This window comes from Choloepus didactylus, chromosome 7 (genome assembly GCF_015220235.1).
Source record: "Choloepus didactylus isolate mChoDid1 chromosome 7, mChoDid1.pri, whole genome shotgun sequence".
Classification (NCBI taxonomy): Eukaryota; Metazoa; Chordata; class Mammalia; order Pilosa; family Megalonychidae; genus Choloepus; species Choloepus didactylus.
In genome coordinates this window covers 93,711,327-93,736,259 of record NC_051313.1, presented here as the reverse complement: position 1 = coordinate 93,736,259, position 24,933 = coordinate 93,711,327, and the positions used below count along the sequence as shown (strand labels likewise).

General features: G+C 37.1%; 1 protein-coding gene across 7 annotated transcripts in view; it reads left to right on the top strand.

The window, feature by feature from the left end:
• PRIM2 (DNA primase subunit 2) overlaps positions 1-24,933 on the top strand; it is an 804,531-nt gene that overhangs the window by 60,553 nt on the left and 719,045 nt on the right. For all 7 annotated transcript variants that reach the window (XR_005217813.1, XM_037842555.1, XM_037842554.1 and 4 more), the window contains exons 6-7: positions 11,002-11,097; positions 13,872-14,009. Coding sequence is in view for 6 of the 7 variants with exons in the window: in XM_037842555.1 (XP_037698483.1) it covers positions 11,002-11,097; positions 13,872-14,009 (234 nt within the window). In the remaining variant the exon portion in view is untranslated. The remainder of the gene's footprint in view (positions 1-11,001; positions 11,098-13,871; positions 14,010-24,933) is intronic.

Sequence of the window (24,933 nt, the reverse complement as noted above, 5' to 3'; positions counted from 1 at the left end):
GTCTGTACCCACAAGAATGGATTAAAAGAACATAGTCTTTTCTGGGGTACATAACAGTTCCAAACCAGCACACTTGATATTACTGGTATGTTTCACTTTAAGAAAAACCAATTCTTGAAATCATTTATTTGCATTTATTTATGCCATGCCCCTTTCCACAAAGGATTTGCGATGACTTGCAACAAGGCATATCTAACAAAAAATAGAAGTCAATAGCAGTGGGTAATTAGGATCAAGAAAAGCATTCAGTAAATGGCATCACCATTTACCCAGTGGCAAAGCCCCAAACCAGGGAGTTTCTTTCTCCCACACTTTCATTTGCAGTCCATCAGTCTGTGCTACCTCCAAAATATATCCCAAATCTGCCTACTTCTGTTTTTTCACCAGTGCTTCCCTTTTTCAAGCTTTTCCCTAAACTACTGAGAAGGCCCCTTAGATAGGACTCTTTCTTCCACACTCATCTCTTCACAGTGTAAATTGGATCTTAATGTTCCCTTGCCTAAAATCTCTGTTTAATTCACTGTACTTAGTATAAAAGTCTATCCCATCCAGGTCTCCTTCTCTTGCCTTGTCATCCCCTGCTGGTCACTGCTCTCCATTGGCCTTCTTTCTCTTTCTTCAACCCTCTTTTCCCTTTAGGACCTTTGCACAAGCTATTACCTCTGCTTGGGATGCTCTTCACGTAGGTTTTGTATGACTGACTCCTTTTCATTTATGTTTCCATTTAAATGTCACTTCATTAGAGAAGGTTTAATTGATCATGCAACTTAAAGTATAAATCCATCAACTCGTATCACTTCCTTCTGTTTTTTTAAAATTTTTTTAAATTCAGTTTTATTGAGATATATTCAAATACCAGGCAGTCATACAAAGCATATATTTGATTGTTCACAGTACCATTATATAGTTGTACATTCATCACCAAAATGAATTTTTGAACATTTTCATCACCACACACACAAATAATAAGAACAAAAATTAACGTGAAAGAGAACAATTAAACTAAAAAAGAATACTGGGTGCCTTTTTTTTTTCCCCTCATTTTTCTACTCATCTATCCACACACTGGAGTGTGGTCCATATGGCTTTCCCCATCACATTGTCACCCCTCATAAGCTGCATTTTTATATAGTCATCTTCAAGATTCAAGGGTTCTGGGTTGTAGTTTGATAGTTTCAAGTATTTACTTCTAGCTATTCCAATTCATTAGAACCTAAAAAGCGTTGTTTATATTGTGCATGAGTGCCCACCAGAGTGACCTCTTGGCTCCCTTTGGAATCTCCCTGCCACTGAAGCTTATTTCTTTTCCTTTCACATCCCCCTTTTGGTAAGAAGATGTTCTCCATCCCACGATGCCGGGTCCAGATTCATCCCTGGGAGTCATATCCTGTGTTGTCAGGGAGATTTACTCCCCTGGGTGTCTGATCCCATGTAGGGGGTAGGGCAGTGATTTCACCTGCCAAGTTGGCTTAGCTAGAGAGAGAGGGCCACATCTGAGCAACAAAGAGGCATTTAGGAGGAGGCTCTTAGGCACAATTATAGGGAGGCCTAGCCTCCTCTGCAGCAACAGTCTTGCTAAGGGCAAGTCCTGTGGTAGAGGGCTCAACCCATCAAACTACCAGTCCCCTATGTCTGTGAGCACATTAGCAACCATCGAGGTGGGGAAGCCCAACACCCCTGCATTCTCCCCCAGCGCCTTCGGGGGGCTTTGCATATTTTTTACATCTATAACCTACTAATTTGAAAAGATATCAACTTAGCTTCAGTAGCATACGCATTCTCTGCTCCCAGTTCCCTCTGTTTGCCCTCTTTGTATTGTTTTTGTCCCACTTTACCTCTTTATATTTTGCATGTCCATTATCAGGAAATGTGCCTCTTTCTTCTTTAATTGTGTTCTGACTCCTATAGAAACCAGAGTAGAGTTGTATATTGAGTATGTAGTACTATTGGATTTTGTGTTTACCCTTTTAGTTACCCTTACTGAGGATCTTCATTTCTTTACACTACTCCAAGCCATTCTCTCCTGTCTTGTCCTTTCAGCCTGCAGAAGTCCTTTTAGTAATTCTTGTAGGGCAGGTGTTTTGTTGATGAACTCTCTCTGTTTCTGTTTATCTGTAAATGTTTTAAATCCTACCTCATTTTCTTAGATGCAATTTTATTGAGATATAATCACATAATATGCAATCATTCAAAGTGTATGAACAGTTCACAGTATTGTCATATAGTTGTGCTTTCATCACCACAAACTTTGAACATTTTCATTACTCCAAAAAATAAAATAAAGTTTAAAATAAAAAAGAACAACTAAAATATCCCATTCCCCTCCTCCCCCCATTGTTCATTTACTTTTTTCTTTTAATACAGTTTAATTGAGATATATTCACACACCCTATAATCATCCACAGTGTACAATCAGTTATTCACAGCATCATCATACATTTGTGCATTCATCACCAGAATCAATTTTTGAACCTTTTCCTTACTCCAAAATAAAAATAAAAGCAAAAAAGAATACCCAAAACTTTCCATCCCCTCCATCTCACCTATTCTTCATCTAATTTTTGTCCCCATTTTTCCATTCATCTGTCCATACCTGGATAAAGGGAGTGTGAGCCACAAGGTTTTCACAATCACACAGTCACACTATGCAAGCTACATTGTTATACAATCGTCTTCAAGAATCAAGGCTACTGGGTTGCAGTTTGACAGTTTCAGGTATTTCCTCTAGCCATTCCAACACACTAAGGACTAAAAAGTGATATCTTTTAGTGATAGAGCATAAGAATACCCTCCAGAGTGACCTCTTGACTCCATTTGAAATCTCTCAGCCACTAAAACCTTATTTTGTTTCATCTCTCTTGCCCCTTTTGGTCAAGAAGATCCTCTTATTAATCCCCTAGTGCTGGGTCCAGGCTCAGCTCCAGGGGTCATTTCCCATATTGCCAGGGGATTTACACCCTGGGTGTCATGTCCCATGTAGGTGGAAGGGTAGTGAGCTCACCTGCTGAGTGTCTCCCTCATTTTTGAAGGATAGTTTTATCAGATAGAAAATTTTTGACTAGTAGTTTTTCTCCTTTAGTATCTTGAATGTATCATAGCACTGCCTTCTCACCTCCATAGTTTCTGATGAAGAAACCAGCACTTAGTCTTATTGTGGATCCCTTGTATGTGATGAATCGCTGTTCTCTTGCTGCTTTCAGAATTCTCCCTTTATCTCTGGTATTTGACATTCTGATTAGTATGTATCTTTGAGAAGTCTGTTAGGGTTTATTCTGTTTGAAGTATGTTATTGTAGTTGTTATTTTCTCACATATTCTTTCTTTCCCTTTTCTCTTTTTCCCTCTGGGATGCCCAGGATGTGTATGTTTGTGTGCTTCATTCTGTCACTCAAATCCTCTGAGATGCAATTTTCTCTATTCTTTTCTCTATCTGTTCTTCTGACTGTATGATTTTGATTGCCTTCTCTTCCAGTTTGCTAATTCTTCTCCCTGTTCAAATCTGCTGCTTTATGCCTCTAGTGTATTTTTAATATCTGTTATTGTGCCTTTCATCCCCATAATTTGTATCTTTTTATACTTTCTTTATGCTCACACATTGTCTTCTTAATATCCTTTAGCACTAATCCATGTTTTCCTTCATCTCCTTGAATTGATTTAGGAGGTTTGTTTGAATTTTGATTAGTTGTTCCAAATTCCGTGTCTCCTCTCAAGTTTTAATTTGTTTCCTTGACTGAGCCATATCATCGTGTTCCTTAGTATGGCTTGTAATTTTTTGCTGATGTCTGGCCATCTGCTTATCTTGATGAGTTAACTCTGAAGGTCAGTTTCTCCCCCTTCTCTAGGGTTTTATTGTTGATTGACTTTGTGTTAAGGCTCTTTGATGCTTGCTCCAGCTTATTCTAGAGCCTTAGAGTAGCCTGTGTTTAACTGTTCTGATTTTCTTAGATCTTCTTCATATGACTCTTGGCCTGGATATGTGATACAGTTTTTAAGAGTGTTTTTTTTTTTTTTTTTTTTTCAGTTGTTTCACCTCCAGGAGAAAGCTTCCTTTCCTTTGTTCCTTCTCTGGGAATCTTGCACTGTTTTGTTTGTTTTTATGTGGAATTTTCTCACCAGTTCATATGATCATTTAAATTTTCTCCCTGTATTTAGTGCCCTTTTTCCTTATACTTTTCAGTTCTGGGACCTGTTCTGTCTTACAACAGTTCTGTTTAAACTCCCCCATCCCCACCCCCTGCCTTCTCCCCCCACTCCCTATGTTTTTTTGTTTTTGTTTTTGTTTTTGTTTTTGTGTGTGAGATTTTTCTGCCTCTGGCTTCTTCCCTTTCAGGGTATCCTGCCTTGGGGAGCCAGATGGGGTCACTCCAGAAAGGCGGGTCACTACAGAAAAGTCTGTTTTGCGTTTAGGTGGTCCAGCCAACAGAAACTGGAGTGAGTGCACGCACTTCCTTTCAACAGTTCTTCCATGGTGTCTCTCCCTGCCTCCCTCCCTGCCTCCCTCCCTGCCTCTCCCTCCCTCCCTCCCTGCCTCTCCCTCCCTCCTTCCCTCCCTCCCTGCCTCTCCCTCCCTCCCTCCCTCCCTGCCTCTCTCTCTCTCTCCCTCCCTCCCTCCCTGCCTCTCTCCTCTCTTGGTCTCTCTGTTTCTCTTTCTTTCCCTTAAGAGCCCTTTTGTATTCAGCCCGACTTAGTGGTTTGTGTTTTACCTGGGTCTCTGAGGACTTGGTTTCCTGTGCCTCAGTATGCATGGGGTTCCAACTCACTGCTACAAGTGGCTCTATTGTCTTTATTCATGGCTGGATGCAGGGACTCAGGCCTTGTTGTCTCTGCTCCACTCCCAACCTGTGCAGGACTGAGGGTGTGGGAGGGATCCAGACTGGCAGGTTTGGGAAGGGAATTTCCACCTGATCTTAGAGATTGTTTTTCTTTTTCCTTGCTTCAGCATTTGTGGAGTTCTTCTCCAGTCTCTCTTGTCCCCCAGCATTCTAAGCAAGTGCAATTTGTCCTTTTATTTGTTGATTCTGATGGAAGACTTTTCCAGGGGATGTCTTACATTGCCATGTTGATGATGTCACCTGTCTTGGCTGTTCTTAGTCCTTTGCATGTCCATACACATTTTAGAACGAGCTTGTAAATATTTTCTCACACACAGGCACACACAAGGTATTGTAATTTTGTTTGAGGTTGTATTGAATGTGTGGGTCAACTTGAGGAGAATTGTATTCCAGTGCATGGTTATGGTGTATATCTGTTATTTAGGTCTTTGTCAGTTTCTCTCAGTAGGGTTTTATAGTTTCTTTGTGGGAGCTTTGCACATTGTTTCTTAGATTTATTCGTAGATTTTTGATAATTTTGATCCTTGAAAAAAATTTCATTCTTGAACTTTGTTGCTGGCATATAGAAATGCAATTGGTTTTTCTTTATTTAATGTTGTATGTAGAAACCTTGTTTAACTATGTTAAGAATAATAATAATTTATCTGTGGAGTCTTCTAGATTTTCTAAGTTTACCAGTCAAGATAGTCTGTAATGACAGTTTTGTTTCTTCTTTTCCAATCTTTAAATTTTAAAAAAAATTTTTTGCCTTCCCAATCTGGTTGTCATTCTTGCAGTCTTGTTTTCTTGTGTGCTTTGTTATCTTTGTCCACTGGACATTGTATCTGAAAAGTTATTTCGAGAAATATATTGAGGCCTAAGAGGATTACATTTTTATCTAGAAGGATTTTTATTTGTTTCTTCCATGGGCCTGGGGGCACTGCTAGTCCAGGACAATTTCGATTCAAATTCAGGAGCTGAGTCCCATGAACCACAAGTAATGGGAAACTGGGCTGCAGATCCATATGAAGGCTGGTAAATTTCTGGTTCATCCCAACCTTAATCTTTTGAAATCATAGATGAGAATGGGGGTTTGTTTTTTCCACTTTTGACAGAATTTCTTTGAAGCTGCTTTTGGAGTTAGCAAACATAAAAGTGGACTTTAAGTGGCAGGGCTTGCCTGTTTGCCTATCAGTTCCTAAGTAACCATTAGACCTTTGGTGCTTTGTTTAATTTCTTTACCTTATCAGTTAAAGTGGTCCTAGTCCACAATTATGGAATTTAAGGTGTTTATGATTCCATTGAGTTTTTAATTTCTGTTACTGAATTGTTTGTAGAATTTCTTTCTTTTTTTTTTTTTTTTTCTTTTTCATTTTTATTGAGATTGTTCAGATACCATACAATTATCCAAAGATCCAAAGTGCACAATCACTTGCCCCTAGGTACCCTCATACAGCTGTGCATCCATCACACTTAATTTTTGTTCAATTTTTAGAAACTTTTCATTACTCCAGACAAGAAATAAAGTGAAAGATGAAAAAAGAAAAAAAGAAAAGGAAACTCTAATCCTCCCCATCCCTAACCAACCCCCCTCAATTGTTGACTCGTAGTATTGGTATAGTACATTTGTTACTGTTTATGAAAAAATGTTGAAATACTACTAACTGTAGTATATAGTTTGTGATAGGTATATAGTTCTTCCCTATATGCCCCTCTATTATTAACTTCTAATTGTATTGTCGTACATTTGTTCTGGTTGATGGAAGCGATTTCTAGTATTTGTACAGTTGATCATGGACATTGCCCACCATAGGATTCAGTTTTATACATTCCCGTCTTTTGACCTCCAACTTTCCTTCTGGTGACATATATGACTCTGAGCTTCCCCTTTCCACCTCATTCACACACCATTTGGCGCTGTTAGTTATTCTCACATCTTGCTACCAACACCCCTGTTCATTTCCAAACATTTAAGTTCATCCTAGTTGAACATTCTGCTCATACTAAGCAACCACTCCCCATTCTTAAGCCTCGTCCTATATCTTGGTATCTTATATTTCATGTCTATGAGTTTACATATTATAATTAATTCCTATCAGTGAGACCCTGCAATAATTGTCCTTATGTGTCTGGCTTATTTCACTCAGTATATTGCCCTCGAGGTTTTGTCATCAACCTATTTTTTTTTTTAATATGGTTTTGTTCACTCACCATACATTCCATCCCAAGTAAATAATCAATGGTTCTCTGCATGGTCATACATTAATGTGTTCACCACCTTCACCACTATCTATATAAGGGCATCTACATTTCTTCCACAAGGCAGGAGGGAGAGTCAAAGAAGGTAGAGAGGCAAAAGAAAGAGGGAAAAGAAATGACAGCTAGGAAGCAGCAAAAGGAAAAATAACCTTAAATCAAAGTAGAATAAAGAATCAGACAATACCACCAATGTCAAGTGTCTAACATGCCTCCCCTATCCCCCCCTCTTATCTGCATTCACCTTGGTATGTCACCTTTGTTACATTAAAGGAAGCATAATACAATGATTCTATTAGTTACAGTCTCTAGTTTATGCTGATTGCATCCCTCCCCCAATGCCTCCCCATTTTTAACACCTTGCAAGGTTGACATTTGCTTGTTCTCCCTCGTAAAAGAACATATTTGTACATTTTATCACAATTGTTGAATACTCTAGATTTCACCAAGTTACACAGTCCCAGTCTTTATCTTTCCTCCTTTCTTGTGGTGTCTCACATGCTCCCCACCTTCCTCTCTCAACCGTATTCATAGTTACCTTTGTTCAGTGTACTTACATTGTCTGCTACCATCTCCCAAAATTGTGTTCCAAACCAACCACTCCTGTCTTCTATCACCCTGTAGTGCTCCCTTTAGTATTTCCTGTAGGGCAGGTGTCTTGTTCACAAAGTCTCTCATTGTCTGTTTGTCAGAAAATATTTTGAGCTCTCCCTCATATTTGAAGGACAGCTTTGCTGGATACAGGATTCTTGGTTGGCGGTTTTTCTCTTTCAGTATCTTAAATATATCACACCACTTCCTTCTTGCCTCCATGGTTTCTGCTGAGAGATCCACACATAGTCTTATTAAGCTTCCTTTGTATGTAATGGATCGCTTTTCTCTTGCTGCTTTCAGGATTCTCTCTTTGTCTTTCACATTTGATAATCTGATTGTTAAGTGTCTTGGCGTAGGCCTATTCATATCTCTGCTGTTTGGAGTACACTGCGCTTCTTGGATCTGTAATTTTATGTCTTTCATAAGAGATGGGAAATTTTCATTAATTATTTCCTCTATTATTGCTTCTGCCCCCTTTCCCTTCTCTTCTCCTTCTGGGACACCAGTGATACATACATTATTGTACTTTGTTTCATCCTTGAGTTCCCGGAGGCGTTGCTCAAATTTTTTCATTCTTTTCTCCATCTGCTCCTTTGCTTGTAGGCTTTCAGGTGTTTTGTTCTCCAGTTCCTGAGTGTTTTCTTCTGCCTCTTGAGTTCTGCTGTTGTATGTTTCCATTGTGCCTTTCATCTCTTGTGTTGTGCCTTTCATTTCCATAGATTCTACTAGTTGTTTTATTGAACTTTTGATTTCTGCCATATATATGCCCAGTGTTTCCTTTACAGCCTCTATCTCTTTTGCAATATCTTCTCTAAACTTTTTGATTTGATTTAGCATTAGTTGTTTAAATTCCTGTATCTCAGTTGAAGTGTACATTTGTTCCTTTGACTGGGCCATAACTTTGTTTTTCTTAGTGTAGGTTGTAATTTTCTGTTGTCTAGGCATGGTTTCCTTGGTTATCCAAATCAGGTTTTCCCAGACCAGAACAGGCTGAGGTCCCAGAGGGAAGAAATATTCAGTATCTGGTTTCCCTGTGGGTGTGTCTTAGAAAATTGCTCCACCCTTTGATGCCTCAGGTCACTGTGCTTTTCTGCACTGTGCATCATCTGCAGGTGATGCCTGTTAGCCTATAATTCTTGACTGGTGTGAGGAGGTATGGCCGTGTTCCCCCAGGCTCTGGAGTCTGGTGCTGAATGGAAAGGGCCGCACCCCTTTCCTCCTAGAGAAGACAGACCCCTCAGGTGGAGGTCATTAGCATTTCAATGGTCTCTCTCTCTCTGCTTGTGCTGTCTCCACCCTTCCCCAAGTCACAGCCCTGGAAACTGAATATGACTGGGGCTTTCTCCACTGAGCCAAAAAAGAAACAGATAGTCCCCTTCAGACCCAGTCCAAGGCGACCCTCCGGGTCTCCCAGGTCAGTTGTCACCCAAAGCCTCTGTCTGTTTTTTTGGGGATGCATACCTGTAGTGAGCAGTTCACACTCGCTACTTAAAACCCCAGTTGGAGCTCAGCTGAGCTATATTCGCTTGCTGGGAGAGAGCTTCTCTCTGGCACCACGAGGCTTTGCAGCTCGGGGTTTGGGGGAGGGGGTCTCATGACTTTGATCCGCAGGTTTTACTTACAGATTTTATGTTGTGATCTTGGGCATTCCTCCCAATTCAGGTTGGTATATGATGAGTGGATGGTCTCGTTTGTCCCCCTGCAGTTATTCTGGATTATTTACTAGTTGTTTTTGTTTTTTTGTAGTTGTTCCAGAGGGACTACTTAGCTTCCACTCCTCTCTATGCCGCCATCTTGCCCCGCCTCTCTAGAATTTCTTTTATTTTAAATCACTTTTTATAGTTTTCAGTCATACAGATATCATCAGGTTTGTGTTTTGTTTCTTTAGACATAGCGCAATTATTGTCTGTGTACTTTTTGAATCTGTTTCTATTGCTTTTGTTCATGTGGTCTAGTTTCATTTTGTACCTCGTTGTAAAATACAATGTTCTTGACATTGTTTTTGAAAAATTATTTGTAGGAATGTTTTGAGGCATACTGTGAAGGTATTTTTCTCCAGAGAGGATTTCAGTTTACTTCTGTCATGTGCCTGGGGCGTTTGATTCAGAGATTACTTTAAAACAAGTTCAAGACTTCACATTCCCCTGGTAACCTATGGCATTTGAGAAGGAGAGTCTCCTGTTATAGAAACTCCGCTTTGGGTCACCCTGACTTTGTATATTAATGTCTGTGCTTTTAAGTAGATGGTTTTAAATTATATCAATTATTTTCTTTGTGTTCTTTGGGAGATTGTTCTGGAAAATGTAGCTTTCTTTCCTGAAACAGCAGGTTGTGCAGTTTATTTAACCAGGTACCTGTTGCTGGACACTTAGGGATTTTTTTCTTTTTATTATAATAAAAAACCCTGCAATGAAGAAACATTGTTCCTGTTTGTGTATATATCCTATTATTTACTTAAGACTAATTCTGGAAGTGAAATTGTTAGGGTCTGCATTTTTTAAGGCTTTTTAATATGTATTAATAATATGTAGAGCCAAAGTGCTCTACACCAAGATTGTCCCAAAATTGTGTATGTAACTTTTGCCATTTTAATACCTAGAAAATAGTACCACATTATTTTTTGATTTAAGTTTATTATTTTTGCTTATATGAATATTATTATTTGTATCTTAGCACTTTTGGGGTTACTACTGTCTAGGGTTTTACTTTGAGAGGTAATGCAAACATTTCCCTTAGTTTGTCATTTATATGTCATCTTCATTTACAGACTTTATTTTTCTGTATAGAAGTTTAAATTTTTAATCTTGTATCAAGTTAGAGCTATCAAATCTTTTATAAAGCCATAATCAGTCTGAGATAATACATTTACAGTTGTTCCTGAAAAAAAATATTGTTTTAAGTATGGAGTTGTCTTATGTGGCTAAAAAATTGAAAAATAGTTAAACCACTCAATCGCAAATAGGTATTTCAGTATATTAATATAACTCGTGATTGGGATAATGCTTATTTTTAATCTATATTAATTTGAGTTTTTAATTATAATTCTTTTCCTCTTCCTTATTATAATACTTTCTGTTTCTCTACGAATGTTCTTTTGGTGTATGTGTTTGGAGATTGGCAGATTAGAGATTTGAAATAATACTGAATTTAGATTTTCTTTCATAGTTTTGCTTCATTAATAATAGTAATGATTCATTAATCATACTAAGGAAGATTTGTGATATGAAAGTTTTAAAATCTTTTTATTAAAGTATAGACTCTTCACTAGAATGGGAAAGCATTTTATTGAAACTGAATAAAGACTTCTAAATTCTTGAACAGTAAAATATGTTTCCTTTTAGATAAGTGAGGAAGAGAAGAATCTCCGAGAACAGGAGATTACTGCCTCATCACCAAGTTTAAGTGGGGTTCAATTGGAGCTTGAGTCAGTTTATAAGGTATGTAAACTTTAAAAATATTTCCTACATTTTGTTAAATTTACTACAATGAGCGTTATATACATCTTTAATTAACCCATTCATATAGCCTCGTGTCACCACAGCTCCGCCTCTCCTGCACAGATGCTGTCCTCGCCACATTAAGGATGTGCCAATGTACTGCCGTTCTGTGCTGGGCCAGCCTCCTACACAGACACCCTCCTAAGCCTGCTTGGTTTCGGATCCCCACTGAAGCCCATTCTCTTAAAGGAAGGCCCTCCTCAAAACTCTTGGACTTCTGCACCCTACCCTGAGCTGTCCTTTGCATGGATGCCCTAACACCAACTGGGCTCCAGCAGCTTCTGCTGGGTTACTGCCCTGTATGGAAGCCCCATTTGTTGCACTCAGGCTCTGACACTGTGCTTTTTTTTTTTTTTTTTAATCATTTTATTGAGATATATTCACATACCACGCAGTCATACAAAACAAATCGTACTTTCGATTGTTCACAGTACCATTACATAGTTGTACATTCATCACCCAAATCAATCCCCGACACCTTCATCAGCACACACACAAAAATAACAATAATAATTAGAGTGAAAAAGAGCAATTGAAGTAAAAAAGAACACTGGGTACCTTTGTCTGCTTGTTTCCTTCCCCTATTTTTCTACCCATCCATCCATAAACTAGACAAAGTGGAGTGTGGTCCCCATGGCTTTCCCAATCCCATTGTCACCCCTCACAAGCTACATTCCTATACATCTGTCTTCGAGACTCATGGGTTCCGGGTTGTAGCCTGACAGCCCCAGGTATCCACCACCAGCTACCCCAATTCTCCAGAACCCAAAAAGGGCCCTGACACTGTGCTTTGGACCCCCACCCCACATAGAATCCTTATTCCGCTTGGGCTCTGACACTGTGCCAACTTGCCTTCCGATGGACCGTCTTCTTTAACCAACTCAGGTTCTGTCATCCTGCACTGGATCATTCAGTTTCCCCTATAACCCAGCATAAGTGCCTACTTTGCTTGAATCCACCATTAGCTTTTGGACTGAATAGTCTGGAGGGGGAAGAGGGAAGAGCTGCAATTCATTTTAAAATTTTATAACTCCAACTCCGCAATTTCCTTTTGAAAAGAATTCACTGATTATTACTGGCATGTGTAACCATTAGGTTAAAAATCCTGCCTCTGCATTAGCTTCCCATTCCCTATTTCTACCAGTTGGGTCATCATTCAGTAAGCCTTCCGAGCTTAGAGTGTGGGAATCAATATTTATTCCCCCTACACCACACATTTCCCCTTACTCTGCCTTCATAGCTTCTTTTGCTTCTTGCTGGGCATTTTTATTTCTATTGTGGCTACCCTAATAAGCTAGAATCATGAAATGTTGGAGCCAAAGAACCCTAAAGGTCATGTAGTGCATTCTTTCTTTTCTCCCTCAGTTTTACAGATCTGATTGCTGAGGCATAGAGGAATTCATTGAATTTACTAAAATCACAAGTTTAGTCATTACCAGAATTTGGACTAGAACCCATGTTTGCATTCCCTTTTCATTCTCTTTTCTTGTCTGGCTTATTTCAATAAACCCTCTGACCTGCTTCTCCAGTACGTCTTGTGTGAACTACCTGCTTGGTCCAGTATCACACCCAACACTGTAAAGCCATTTACTTTCCATGTGTGTCTGTCTTGTTTTCTCAACAAAGTGATGAATTCCTTAGGGCATGGACTGTGTTATACTTAAAGAAATCAGTAAATTAATCAAGAGCTATTTGTTAAAAAACAATGCTGTTTAAAATACAAGGGGTCATTGGATGCACAGAGGAATTCAACTGAGTTTTTTACTTCATTTTTAAAAAGGAGAAAAATTTCTCATATTAGAGAATGGGGATGATTTTTGCAGTTACTGATATCATATTATGCTTATGTCTTAGAATTTTAGGATAGTTAGTAGCACTTTAAAAAATGTAGCTAGAGTATTATTTTTTTTTTAAAAAAACTTATTGGCAAATGCTTATTTTAATAACAAAAGTGAATGCTTATTAGTTCCATTTCCTAGTGTTTGATTAGCTTTTTCAATATGTTTCTCTAGAGAAAGAATGGAAACAAGAAGAAATTTGAATTACTTTACTTACTAGTAATTTTCGGTAACAAATTTGTAAACATGTTAGAATTCTATTTGATGCAGAATAAAATGTGTGGAATATGTTATCTAACGTGAATGCATTGTGCTTAGAGTTTTGAATTAGAAGTTTGAAATCCTGGAGATTATAATTTGTAAATTCATAGGTTAAGAATAAAGCATTCCAACTTGACATATTATTAGAATTGTTGTTTATTTTTATTTTTGTGTTTTTTCCCCCCACATTGTCTACTCTGAAACAAGTGTCTTTTTGGACTGCCACTCCTTCCTAATAGTATTATTTTTTTTGGCATAATTTTATTGATATATCCATATACCATACAGTCCATCCAAAGTATACAATAAGTAGTTCAGAGTATTACCACGTATTTGTGTATTCATCACCATGATCATTTTTAGAACATTTGCATTACTCCAGAAAAAAATAAAAAGAAAAAAGAAGACCCCAAACATCCCCATACTCCTTACCCCTCCCTTTTAGTGTTCAGTTTTAAGGAGTATAAATTGATATTTTTGTTTTTCTTTTAGATCTGCTGGGACTAATGTATTTCTCACAGGAAGGATTTTGTTTAGACAATACTTATGAAGAGTTAGGAGGATTTTGTAATGAGAGGTGCTGTTTTTATTTTCCCCATTTCACTCTGAATTCAGATCCCTTTTGCTGATGCTCTGGATTTGTTTCGAGGAAGGAAAGTCTATTTAGAAGATGGCTTTGCTTATGTACCACTTAAGGACATTGTGGCAATCATCCTGAATGAATTTAGAGCCAAACTGTCCAAAGCTTTGGCAGTAAGTATTTCACTTTATTTCCATATTTGACTGGTCCACATTTTTAATTATATACCCTTGGTTGTTTTATTCTGCTTCTTTAGGGAATAAGTTGATTTAAGAGATGCTGTCTCTTAATTATAGAATCTGTAGATTTTCATGTTACTACCGTGGCTGGTTCTCTTAGTTTTTCTTCCTCCTAGTAATACTAATAGTGAACTAACTAATTTTGTGAGTGGCCTCTGTGGGTTTGTTTAACGTTGTGTCTCTTTTCCTTTGAGATGGACTTCATATGGGGCCCTTCACAATTATTGTGGCCTGTGGTGGATAACTCCAGATTTCTGTTCTAAATTGGTATTTTGTATCAGTAGAGGTTAATATAGAAGAAAGTCTTACTAGAAATAGTGATATGCTAGTGCTACAATGAGCAGTCCAGTACTGAGTGAAACTGGAGTTAGCTGTATTCAAGAAAAAGCATGACCAGTGCTTTTTAAGTAGTATGTTGAAAGCATGACACTTACATGGTGACATTGTAAAAATATATACATTTTTTAGTGTTGTCTTTTAAGTTGGATTGAGTTTTTTGATTCTTAATATAGACAGGGACATCAAAGTTGTTTGATGTAGCTCTTTTTAAGCTATACTGATTAAAGTTTATAAGCATATGCCAAGCATTTCTTTTTGAGTTAAAAATCATAATTTTGATATAAATAATTTTTATTATTGGCTCTTTAAAGTTACTTAAACATGGCTAATTCAGCTATATGAGTATTTGGGAAGACTAAAATATTAACTCTGGTTTTATTAAATGAGATGATTTATGAAAACAACTAGCATAATGTGCTTAAGAATTGCCAGTGTTCCTTATTCCTTCCCAATCCCATTTCATATCTTTATTATCATTAAAGTTGATGCTTTACTTGTCTGTGACTCACCCTAGACTATAAACTGTTTACAGATAAGGATAGTGTTTTGCATCACTGGGAAACTGTGACAGACACTTATGTTTGTCTGTTGGTCAGATATCCCCCTTCTTTTATTATTCTTAGTTTTGTTCAACCATTTTCTTTCTGTTGGAATTTTGGACAGCACTTTTTTTGTGTGTGAAGCAGCCATACACTTTTCAGGACATTGGGCATCCCTAGCTCTCATCCACTAAATGTCAGTGGTGGTTCCCAGTTCTCACGACAACCAAACATGTCAGCATACACTTCAGAAAGCTTCTTGGGTATTGGTTCCTACCCCTAAGCCAATCATGGTTGTCTTCTTTTCCTTTACAAGGTGTTGGTTTAGGCATGTAATAAGTGTAATTGAGGCTGAAAAAGAGGGAGAAATTGTTTGGAGGCTCTGAAAAAAGTTTTCCTTGCTGTTAAAAATGAGCACATGGGATCAAATAGTTCTTTTTTCCCTTCTGGATGTTTTTGTAACTGAATATGATGCCTGAAACTGCTGCAGCCATCCTGAGAACATAAAGAAGTAACCTGAGGACAGTCCAGTTTGCTGAAGATGGACATATAGAAAGATGGAAAGAATCTGAGTCCTTGTTGATGTGGTTGAGTTGCTGAATTAGCGAGCCCTGGAGATACCAAGACTTCTTGTTATATGGGATAGTAAAGTTTCAATATTTAAACCATCCCATGCTAATATAACCAATAAGTGAAATCCTCTAGCTCAAAAAATTGAAAGGGCCAGATGTGGTGTGAGTTTCAGACATAGTTTAATCAAGCTTCCAGCTATTTTTCTACAGTTGACTTTACCCTTATGCTATGCTTTATCCTCAGTCTGGCTTCTCTCATGGTAGCAAAAATGGCTGTCATTAGGTCAGTTTATATATTCATATATCATACCATCCAGCAAAAGAGAGTTTCTTTGTTCCAGAATTTCTATTCTTAGCCTTAAAATTCACTGTGCTTGGAATGGCTTAAGTCACATGCCTATCATTAAACCAATTATTGTGGCCGAAGGAATTGCTTAGCGTAAGAAATATAGCATATGAACTTGGATTTACTTTCTCCTCTGTTGCCTTCTACTCATGCTTTCCCCCTTCCAACATACATTTTAAAAAATTTAATATGAAATTTTAAATTTTGAAACAATCACCATCTTACAGAGAAGTTGCAAGTAACAAACAATAACCTTTTCCGAAACATTTGAGAATGTTGCCATCTTGATGTCACATCACCCCCATATACTTTAATGGGTAATTCCTATAAACAAGGTCATTCTCCCACATAATCAGAATTCAACTGTCAAAATAAGGAAATTAACATTGATGTATCACTACCATCTAATCCTTAGATCCCGTCAAGTTTTACCAGTTGTTCCAAAATCACAATGATGTCCTTTATAACAAAAGGATCCAGTCCTAAATCACATGTGGCATTTGGTTGTTATGACTCTTTAGTCTTCTTCAATCTGGAACAGGTTCTTAGTCTCTCCTTGACTTTGATGACTTTGTCACTTTTGGATATTATGGGTTTGTTATTTTGTAGACTATCTCTCAATTTGGGTTTGTGTGACATTTCTGCATGTTTAGATTCAAGTTATGCATGTTGAGCAGGAATATTATAGAAGTGATGCTGTGTTTTTTTCATTGCATCATATTAGGTGGCACGTGATTGTGATTTGTCCCAATTCTGATAAACTTTATCACAATTTATTTATCCAACAACAGTTTCTGTTGTTGATAGAATTTCTTTTTTAGCGTGGCTTTTTTTGTTATTATTACAAAAATTCTGCTGCCATGAACATTCTAGTACATCTTTTGGAAAACACATTTCTGTTGGTTATATACCGAGGAGTGGAGTTGCAGAATGGGTATGGTCTCTGTTCATCTTTTAATAGATTAACATTTTTTTTTGACATTTAAAAATGTTTATTGAAAGTTAAAGATAGCTATAGTAAACCACTTACATGTTAACATAAATAGCATCTTTTTATGAAAAATAACTATTTTCCACATCAAAAAATTGTAGAGTGTCATTGTTTTACATTTTTGTGAATCTGTTTAATGCCTGACTTAATGGAAGACAGCTGGGTTTGTATGTGTCCTACATTATGTCTATTGCAATATGTTGTTTGGGTTCAGTATATTGGTTCAGTATGGCCTCCTATTGATAAGTAGGTTGTAGTAGAAAACTGAAGAAAATTAATAAAGGCACCATAGCAGTACTGAGAACAAACTGAGTTAATCTCTGATGATACACATATTTATCCCTTAGATATGTTACTTTAAAAAATTCTGAAAAAATTACAAGAATGTACAAGCATCTATCCCATTAACCATCAGAGTAGATGTCATCACACATTTAGCTCTGGAAAACTTCACTCTACAGTTGTGAGAGAATAGTTTAAAAGGCAAATAGTTTAAACCTTGTGGGATTCATATTTACTTTTTATGAATTGTCCCAAATTACCAGTGGGTTGTAGGGAGTTCTGGCCTTAGTGTCTTTAGAACTGCTCGAATAGGGGCAGTGATTTGCTGCCTCAGGCAGTGCTTAACTTTCTCTTGTGGGTCAGGGCCAAATCTGCTTGAGAGGAGGTCTAGAGAGTCCTTTGTGATAACACATAGGAGAGTGGATGGGGTTTATTGGCTTGGAATCTGTTGTGAAAGCTTTGGAAGGGAGTGGGATGGAGGAGAAGATGTTTCTTTTAGGGCTGTGGTGAAATAGAAATCTAAACCTTTTGCTATTGTCTTTTTATTACTTTAGTTTCCAGTGACAAGGGTTTTGACTTGGAGATGTAGTTGACATTTTTTCAGGCTTATTAACGGAAGTGTTCTTGTAAGATGAGAAACATTGCCCTAAAGTAGATTAAAAGCATTTTAATTTGTGGTAGAGGATGAAATAAATGGTGCTGGGGAAATCTGAATTGATAAAGTTTTGCCTCAGGTGATATCTGAAAGCTTGTTCTTAACCTGTGATCATGTGATTGTTATGATAATATGTCTAATCTGGCTTTTGAATATGCTTTAGTACTAGTAAAAGTTGATTATTACCTTCTTTGATAATAACTCTTTTCTCAATCTGTTCATCCTTTGAGAATTCAGCTGTTTCCCATTTCTTCTAGGAAACCTTCCCTAAGCCCCTAGACTGTGCTGCGTATACCTCCTTTGTGCTCCCCAAGTTTGGTTACCACAACTCTGATGAAATTATTCTGATTATGTGCTTTTCTCCCCAACTAAAATGTAAGCTCTTTGAGAGTAAGGGCTCTGTCTTAATTGGATTTTTCCACTAGCATCTAGTGTAATATCTGGCACATAGGGTCAGTGATCAGTAAAGTCTTGTTGAATTTATAGATTTATTGCATAATAATAACTTCCATTTGTCCTCAGTTTACTGTTTGTGCATTATCACATTTGATCCTCACCACAAACTACAGTGATTGAGATAGACAGGGATTATAATCTGCATTATGTGTATGAAAAAATTTTGCTCAGAGAGGCTGTGTAATTTGCCTCAGGTTATGTTGGGCAGTGATTTATGGAGCCATGAGTGGATCCCCGTTCTTCTGACTGTAATTCTTGGGATCTTTAGATGAACTGTGCTTTTGTAAGAAATTGTATCATCAGGGGAGTGCTTATATCTTCAAGCTCTGGGAAAATATTGAAAGGTTTGTATCTTTGCAGAGGTAATAAGGAACAGAGGGAGAATTTGAATCCAAGCAGTCTGCCTTCAGTGTTTGTGTTCCTCACGCCTGTTTAACTGTGCCTAAGCTTTTGGCCTGAATGAGTGGTTAGATGGTGATGCCTTTTATCAAGATGTGGAAACTGTGAGAGAAGTACATAAAATAAAATCAAGAGTGCTGTTTTGACCATATTAAGTGGGAGATGCTTACTTGTCATCCAAATGGAGATGGCAAGTAAGAAATTGGATTTAGGAGTGTTGATTTCTGGGGAAGGGAGTATGAAACCATAAGACTGTATGAGATCATTCAGTTATGTCAGTAGAGAAGAGAGGTGCACCTACCACTGACCTTGGGTTTTCACACACCTGTGTCCTTAAGTAGTGGAACATACTTTATTTGTTTTATAGAATGAGATGGATTCTTAAATTATAATTTTATTCCTTTAAGTCAAATTCTTTTTTTTCTCACAATGTGACTCATTTCACTTTCTGTTTTCTGAGGCTCATGATTAGAGGGTTCTGGTAGAACTTAAAAAAAACAGACTTTCATAAAATATATTTATATACTTGTAATTAAGATATAGAAAGAAGGAATTTGAGAAGTTTCTAAGGAAATAATTGACAGGCAGGTGAGATCCTCTTTCTTGGAGTTGCAGAGAAAAGAAAGGCTTTTCTTTTTTTCAAAAAGGATTTCCTTTTTCACAATTTTAGAATACTAGTTGAATCTGTGGCTCACCAGGTGTTTATTGCTTTGGAAAAATATGCCTTGTAGGCACTCGATCAAGTAATTTTTACTTTTAAAGAGTTAGAATTATCTTAAATATTTTATCCTCTTTTTAAAAACAGTGTTCAGTTTAGTTTCTTAAGCTGTGGTTAAATATAATTAATTTTCTTGAATAGTTACTTTGTAATCATACAGGAGTTTTCTTTGTCTTCTTTGTGCCTAGATTCATTAATATGTCTTTGGATTCATTAATATGTCTTTTCTGATATTGCTTTCTGATTATTTAATGCTATTTTAAAGTGGTTTGCTATGAACCAGTAGTACTACAGGTAATCTGTCAATGTGCAGATAGGTGATGCAATTAGCAAGTTATTCTGGGTAATATACCTTTACCTCCACCATTACTGTCAGGCACGAGCCCATTTGTTCTCCCATGGTATGAATATGTAGGAAATGAAACATTGTAGTTGAAAGCCATGGAACTAACAGAAGGAAAGAATTCATTTTGGGAAAAACAAAACATACGCTCTTTCTACTTGGACCCACGTTTTTTGACCGAGAATGCTAAGCTAAACTTGATCTTTACTCCATTTGTGAGATGTTGCTTTGTTAAGATAAGGTCTGCCTTACAATTTGTTGTCCATTCAACAAACATTTCCTTACCATGTCAGGTTTACTGCATGGTACCTTGCTGGTATAGGAAACAGGAAGTTTATAAGACAGAACCCTGGCCCTAAAGAGCTCTTGAGATTGGTAGGTAGAGCTAAGATGTACATAAAGGACTTAAAGACTAGGTAGAAAGAGGGGAGTAACCCAAGAGTTCTGCCACCTAATCTTAAATTTTGAGAAAAGATAAGAATTGGCATTGGCTTTACATTATTTGACTGTAGAGAGATGAACAAGCAGCTTGCAGAGAGCAGTAACAGTGAATAGTTAGGAGTTGGAAAGCATAGACTATGTTTGTGGAATGGTTAGTGGTATGATTGGTTGGAATTAATGTCTGTGAAGAATAGTGGAGATCAGATTGGAGTTATGGATATCGCCAAACTAATGAGTTTGGATTTTAGTCTGTATGCTAGTGGTTTCCAAACTTTTTTGATTGTTCTCCCTTGGTTAAATATCACACATCCCCAATGTACAGATGTATACATAATAAAATAGGAATTTTAAAAAGGATGAGAAAAAATAGGAAAATAAATTTTAATAATTTCTTTTTCCATCTCACTAGGTTATCTTACATACATTCCACTTGGAAATCACTGTTGCAGGTTGCTGGTGTTATCACTGGAGAAGTGTTTAGCAACAGGAATGTGAAAGCTGTTTGAGAGAGAAAATGATTTTGGTATGGTGCATGTGAAGTTTAGAGGATTATCAGGACATTTTGGTAAACTAAGGTTGGAACTCAGAGAGTGCTTAGGGATTCGGACATAGATTTGAGAGTTACCTACTTGTTGTGAAATTTGAAGCCATACTAGTGGATGCCTTCTCTTAAGAGTAGAGAATAAGGAGAGAAGAGCACCAAACACCAAACTGAATATGAGGCTGGTACTCAGGCATGTGCAATGAGTTAGATACCACAAACAAACAAGTAATTACTAGTAAGTCTTAGTATCTTCCTCCATTTGTATTTTATTTTAGAAAAATTAGGCTGTTGACATCATTCACAGAATAGGATTGAGTAAGTCATTTTTTTTTGTTTTGTTTTAGTGAAACATGCTAGGTTTTTGATAAAATAGGTTTCATTCACTAAAAAAAAAAAAAAAAAAATCAGTAATAGTGTATATGAAAGGGCTTTGAAAATTCCAAAGTGCTGTACACATAGTAGGTGTTCATTTGAAGGGACTAGTTCTTGTGAGAAATAATATTTTAAGAGGCTTTGATCTTCCTTCCTTCCTTCCTTCCTTCCTTCCTTCCTTCCTTCCTTCAGTGCCCAGTATACTTCTGCATTTTGTGATTATGGAAATTATTGGTGGCAAACAATTTTATTTTTCAGTTTTTAAGAAATTTTTATTTTGTGGTAAAATATTTACAACATAAAATTTTCTGTTTTGATCACTTTCAAATATACAATTCAGTGGTATTAATTGCATTCACAGTCTAGTGCTACCGTTGCCACCTTCCGTTACCAGAACTTTTCTATCACCCCAAGCAGAAACTCTACCCATTAAGCGATAACTCCCCAACCCCGCCCTCTCCCATAAATGGTGAATATGTTGGCAAGAATTTAATGATTCACTCATTTCAAGCTTTTCTTTGCTTTATAATTGCTAGCAAATGCTATCAGCACATTGTTGCAGAATTTTTAGAGCAGAGAGAATTTTAGAGTTGAGTGATAATCATTTGTGTGTTATGTTGCCCTCTTTCTTGGCAACTGTAATGCAGACTCTAGGTTTACACCAATGAATGTGTTTGCTTGTCCTTTTGTATGGTAGTGCTTAGCACGATGCTTTCTTTCACAAGAAGCTCTCAATAAAGCTTACCAATCTGGCTTATTTTACTCATGAAAGTTTTAGCCCCAGAAACAGTTCAGTGGCTTGCCAAAACTCATGCAGCTCAATAGTGAAGGACATGAGCCTAGACCTCACGTTTCTTACAGCTCAGAGTTCAGTGCCCTTTTACTATAATTTGTTGCCTCTCTCAAGGCCCAATCAAACACCGCCACCTCTCTACTGCTTTCTCTGATCCACCCTCAACAGGTGTTTCCATTGCATGTTTCTCCTGGGTACGGATAGTGCCATATTCAACTTAATTATCTCTGACACCTAGCACATTGCCTTGTGAAGAGTAGTACTCAGGGTCTGATTACCTAGTGAGAGCTGCATGTTTGTATTCTCCAAATTTGTTGAGAAAACTAAAGTTAAATGGGGTTGCTCTTGAGTGTACTGTTTATCAAAGAGTAAAGCACCTGATAATACGTGTGAAGTACTGCTGTACATGAAGAATATTTCTGCAATATCAATTGCAAATGTTTATGACCTCAGGATACTTCTGAAGAACTATTGCAACTGGCTGCAGTAGTTAAAATTGTTACTCTTTTGACAGTTTTTCTCTGGAGTATGTAAGGTGAGAGTTTTATATTTTGTTTTGAAATTTATGATGCAGTATAAACCAAGATTAAACTCTACCTGCCTTGTGAATAGCAGCTTCATTCTTCATGGTTGAAGTCTCCAGAGTAATCCCTAGGGTGCTACTTTTGTAGTCACCTTTGTGATTTTTTCCCCCCTCATTCACAGAAAATAAAAGGCACCCGCCCATCCCCATCCCTTTATAAACATTCATGTTTCCTAGATCATTTATGATATTGAAGAATTATAATTACCCATTTTAAGGCTTCAGCCTAGATTGAATATTTATTATTTTTACACAATATTTATAATTTATATTTTTTCATTGAGCTGCATCGTTTTCATTGATACATGAGTGCACTGAAACACAGATTTTATCCCTATTACCTACTTGTGATGAGAAAATATCAGCAGATTCTAGTTGCTAGGAAACAGTTGAATACCAATTTTTTTTTTTTTTTGGTACTTGTAAATTCAATTCTTTGACAATTCTACTTTCATAGAGCAAAATTTATTCAGTCACTACAATGAAAGATGCATCACCTGTTAGTTTTCCAATTTAAAAATTTTGTACAGGGAGAGCTAGGAATACAAAAAGTGTTACAGGATTGATTAAGTATTGAGAGTGTAATTTTTAACAGTGACTGGACATTGAAAAGTAATTATTATGGTTGTCTTTGAATTTCAGTCTTCTTAAAGTTTTCTGATTCATCATTAATGAGAGAGGGTGAGAGCAAGCAACACAGCACCCGCATCCAGACACACATGGCAAGAACTCAGGGATATAAACCAAAGTCAAATACTGTATTTATTAAATTAACTTTGTTTTACAGAAACAGGTTTGTCCACATCTTATATTAAATTACCCAGGTAATTTACCTACAACCCTAGTAATTATCTGTCAGAGAAAGAATAAATACTAAAAAGAAGTGTTTTGTCGTTATCTTGAGTATCCACTATGTGTCAGGCAAAGACACTGGGGACACTGGTATAACTAAGTGACAGTTCTTAGAATCAGGGTGCTCAGAATGTGTGAGAGGAGGCAGGAAAGGGAAGAGATGTAAGAGTCATTAGACAGTCTGGTTAGTAAAAATATAGGTGTGTACCAGGCACAGAGCCAGTGCAGAAAGGAGAGTGATGAACTTAGTCTAGGGATCATAAAGAGGGCTTCAAAGAAGACATCAACTCTGAGTTGGATTTTGCAGAATTCTTTTTTAGATGTCAGCAATCCTTTGACCTTGTCTTTTTTGGGGGATGGGAGAGGAGTGAGAAATAAGACAACTGTTACCCCTCTTCATTTTTAAGGTCCCTTCTTGTTCCTTCGTTGTGCATACCCTTGGCTAGTAATGAGCCTTGACATTTATCTTTCTGCCTGCGCCATTCAATTCAGGCAGGTGAGTACTGTCTGTATACCAGTTTCTAATTCTGTGCCTTTAAATTTCACTGCTTGTCTGTTTAATTGCATGTGTATATTTGAGGAACTTGTCAGGGAGTTCAGAATCCATCTTCTGTTTTATATGCATTGAGAATCTTGTGTCTTGAAACAAAAATCTTAATATTTGTCTTAATCCAAGTGACGGAGAGAACCCTGTGAACTCAAATAGGCAGCATATATACTAAATTGGAGTGGTAGAGAAAAAATGTTATCTGAAATGTTCTAGAAGAGTAATGTGTAAGTTCAAAATAAAAATAAAAACAAAAGTGAAAATTGTCCAAGATTAGTTGATACTAGAAATAATCTAGGAATGATCTTGTAAAGAACAATTAAATGCACAGATTTGATGTTCCTTACATTTTTAAAGAGGCATTAAGAGTAGAAGTAAATGTTTTATGAGACTCTTGTTATTTTGTATAAAATCCTTTATTTCTTACAATTTTATACTTTTTTAGAGTACATTTTATAAAATTATATTGGGTGAAGTAACCTTAAAAATATCTAAAACTTAGGGAGAAACCGGTGTCTTTTAAGGAGCTGATCCTTTGACTGGCTTGTCTGCTCTATTTCAATTTCCCAGAACTATAACTAGGACATCTCCAGGCCTGTTGTACCCTATTGCTTCTTGTTTACTGCTTTTTTTCTGCTGCAGGTTTAGGAGCAACCTTTTATAATAGGAAAATAAGTAAGTCATGATGGTAAAACCCACACCAGGGCATTTACTCCCTAATGTGAGGGGTGAATGGAATGAGGGTGTGACAGAATCATCTGAGAAGGCTTTCAAATTCTTTGTGCCGTCTCTTTGAGCTTTAAGAATCTCCTCTTCCCCACCCCCATTTACTGACCTATAACTGATGATCTCTCAGCAGTGTTGGAGCAGAACAAAGAGGATCTTAAACTGAGGGGTAGAAATGGGGTTTTGTGTGGTTGTGGTTTGTTTACTGTGGGTTAAGTTTTTGACTTTTGAATCGTTGACATTTCAGACAGTGCTTAATTAGTTCTTATTGCACATGAGACTGAGCAGATGGGAATTTTATTCTTTACACATTGAACATACAATGGGGTTTGGATTTGCCTAAGAAGGGGACAAACTGTG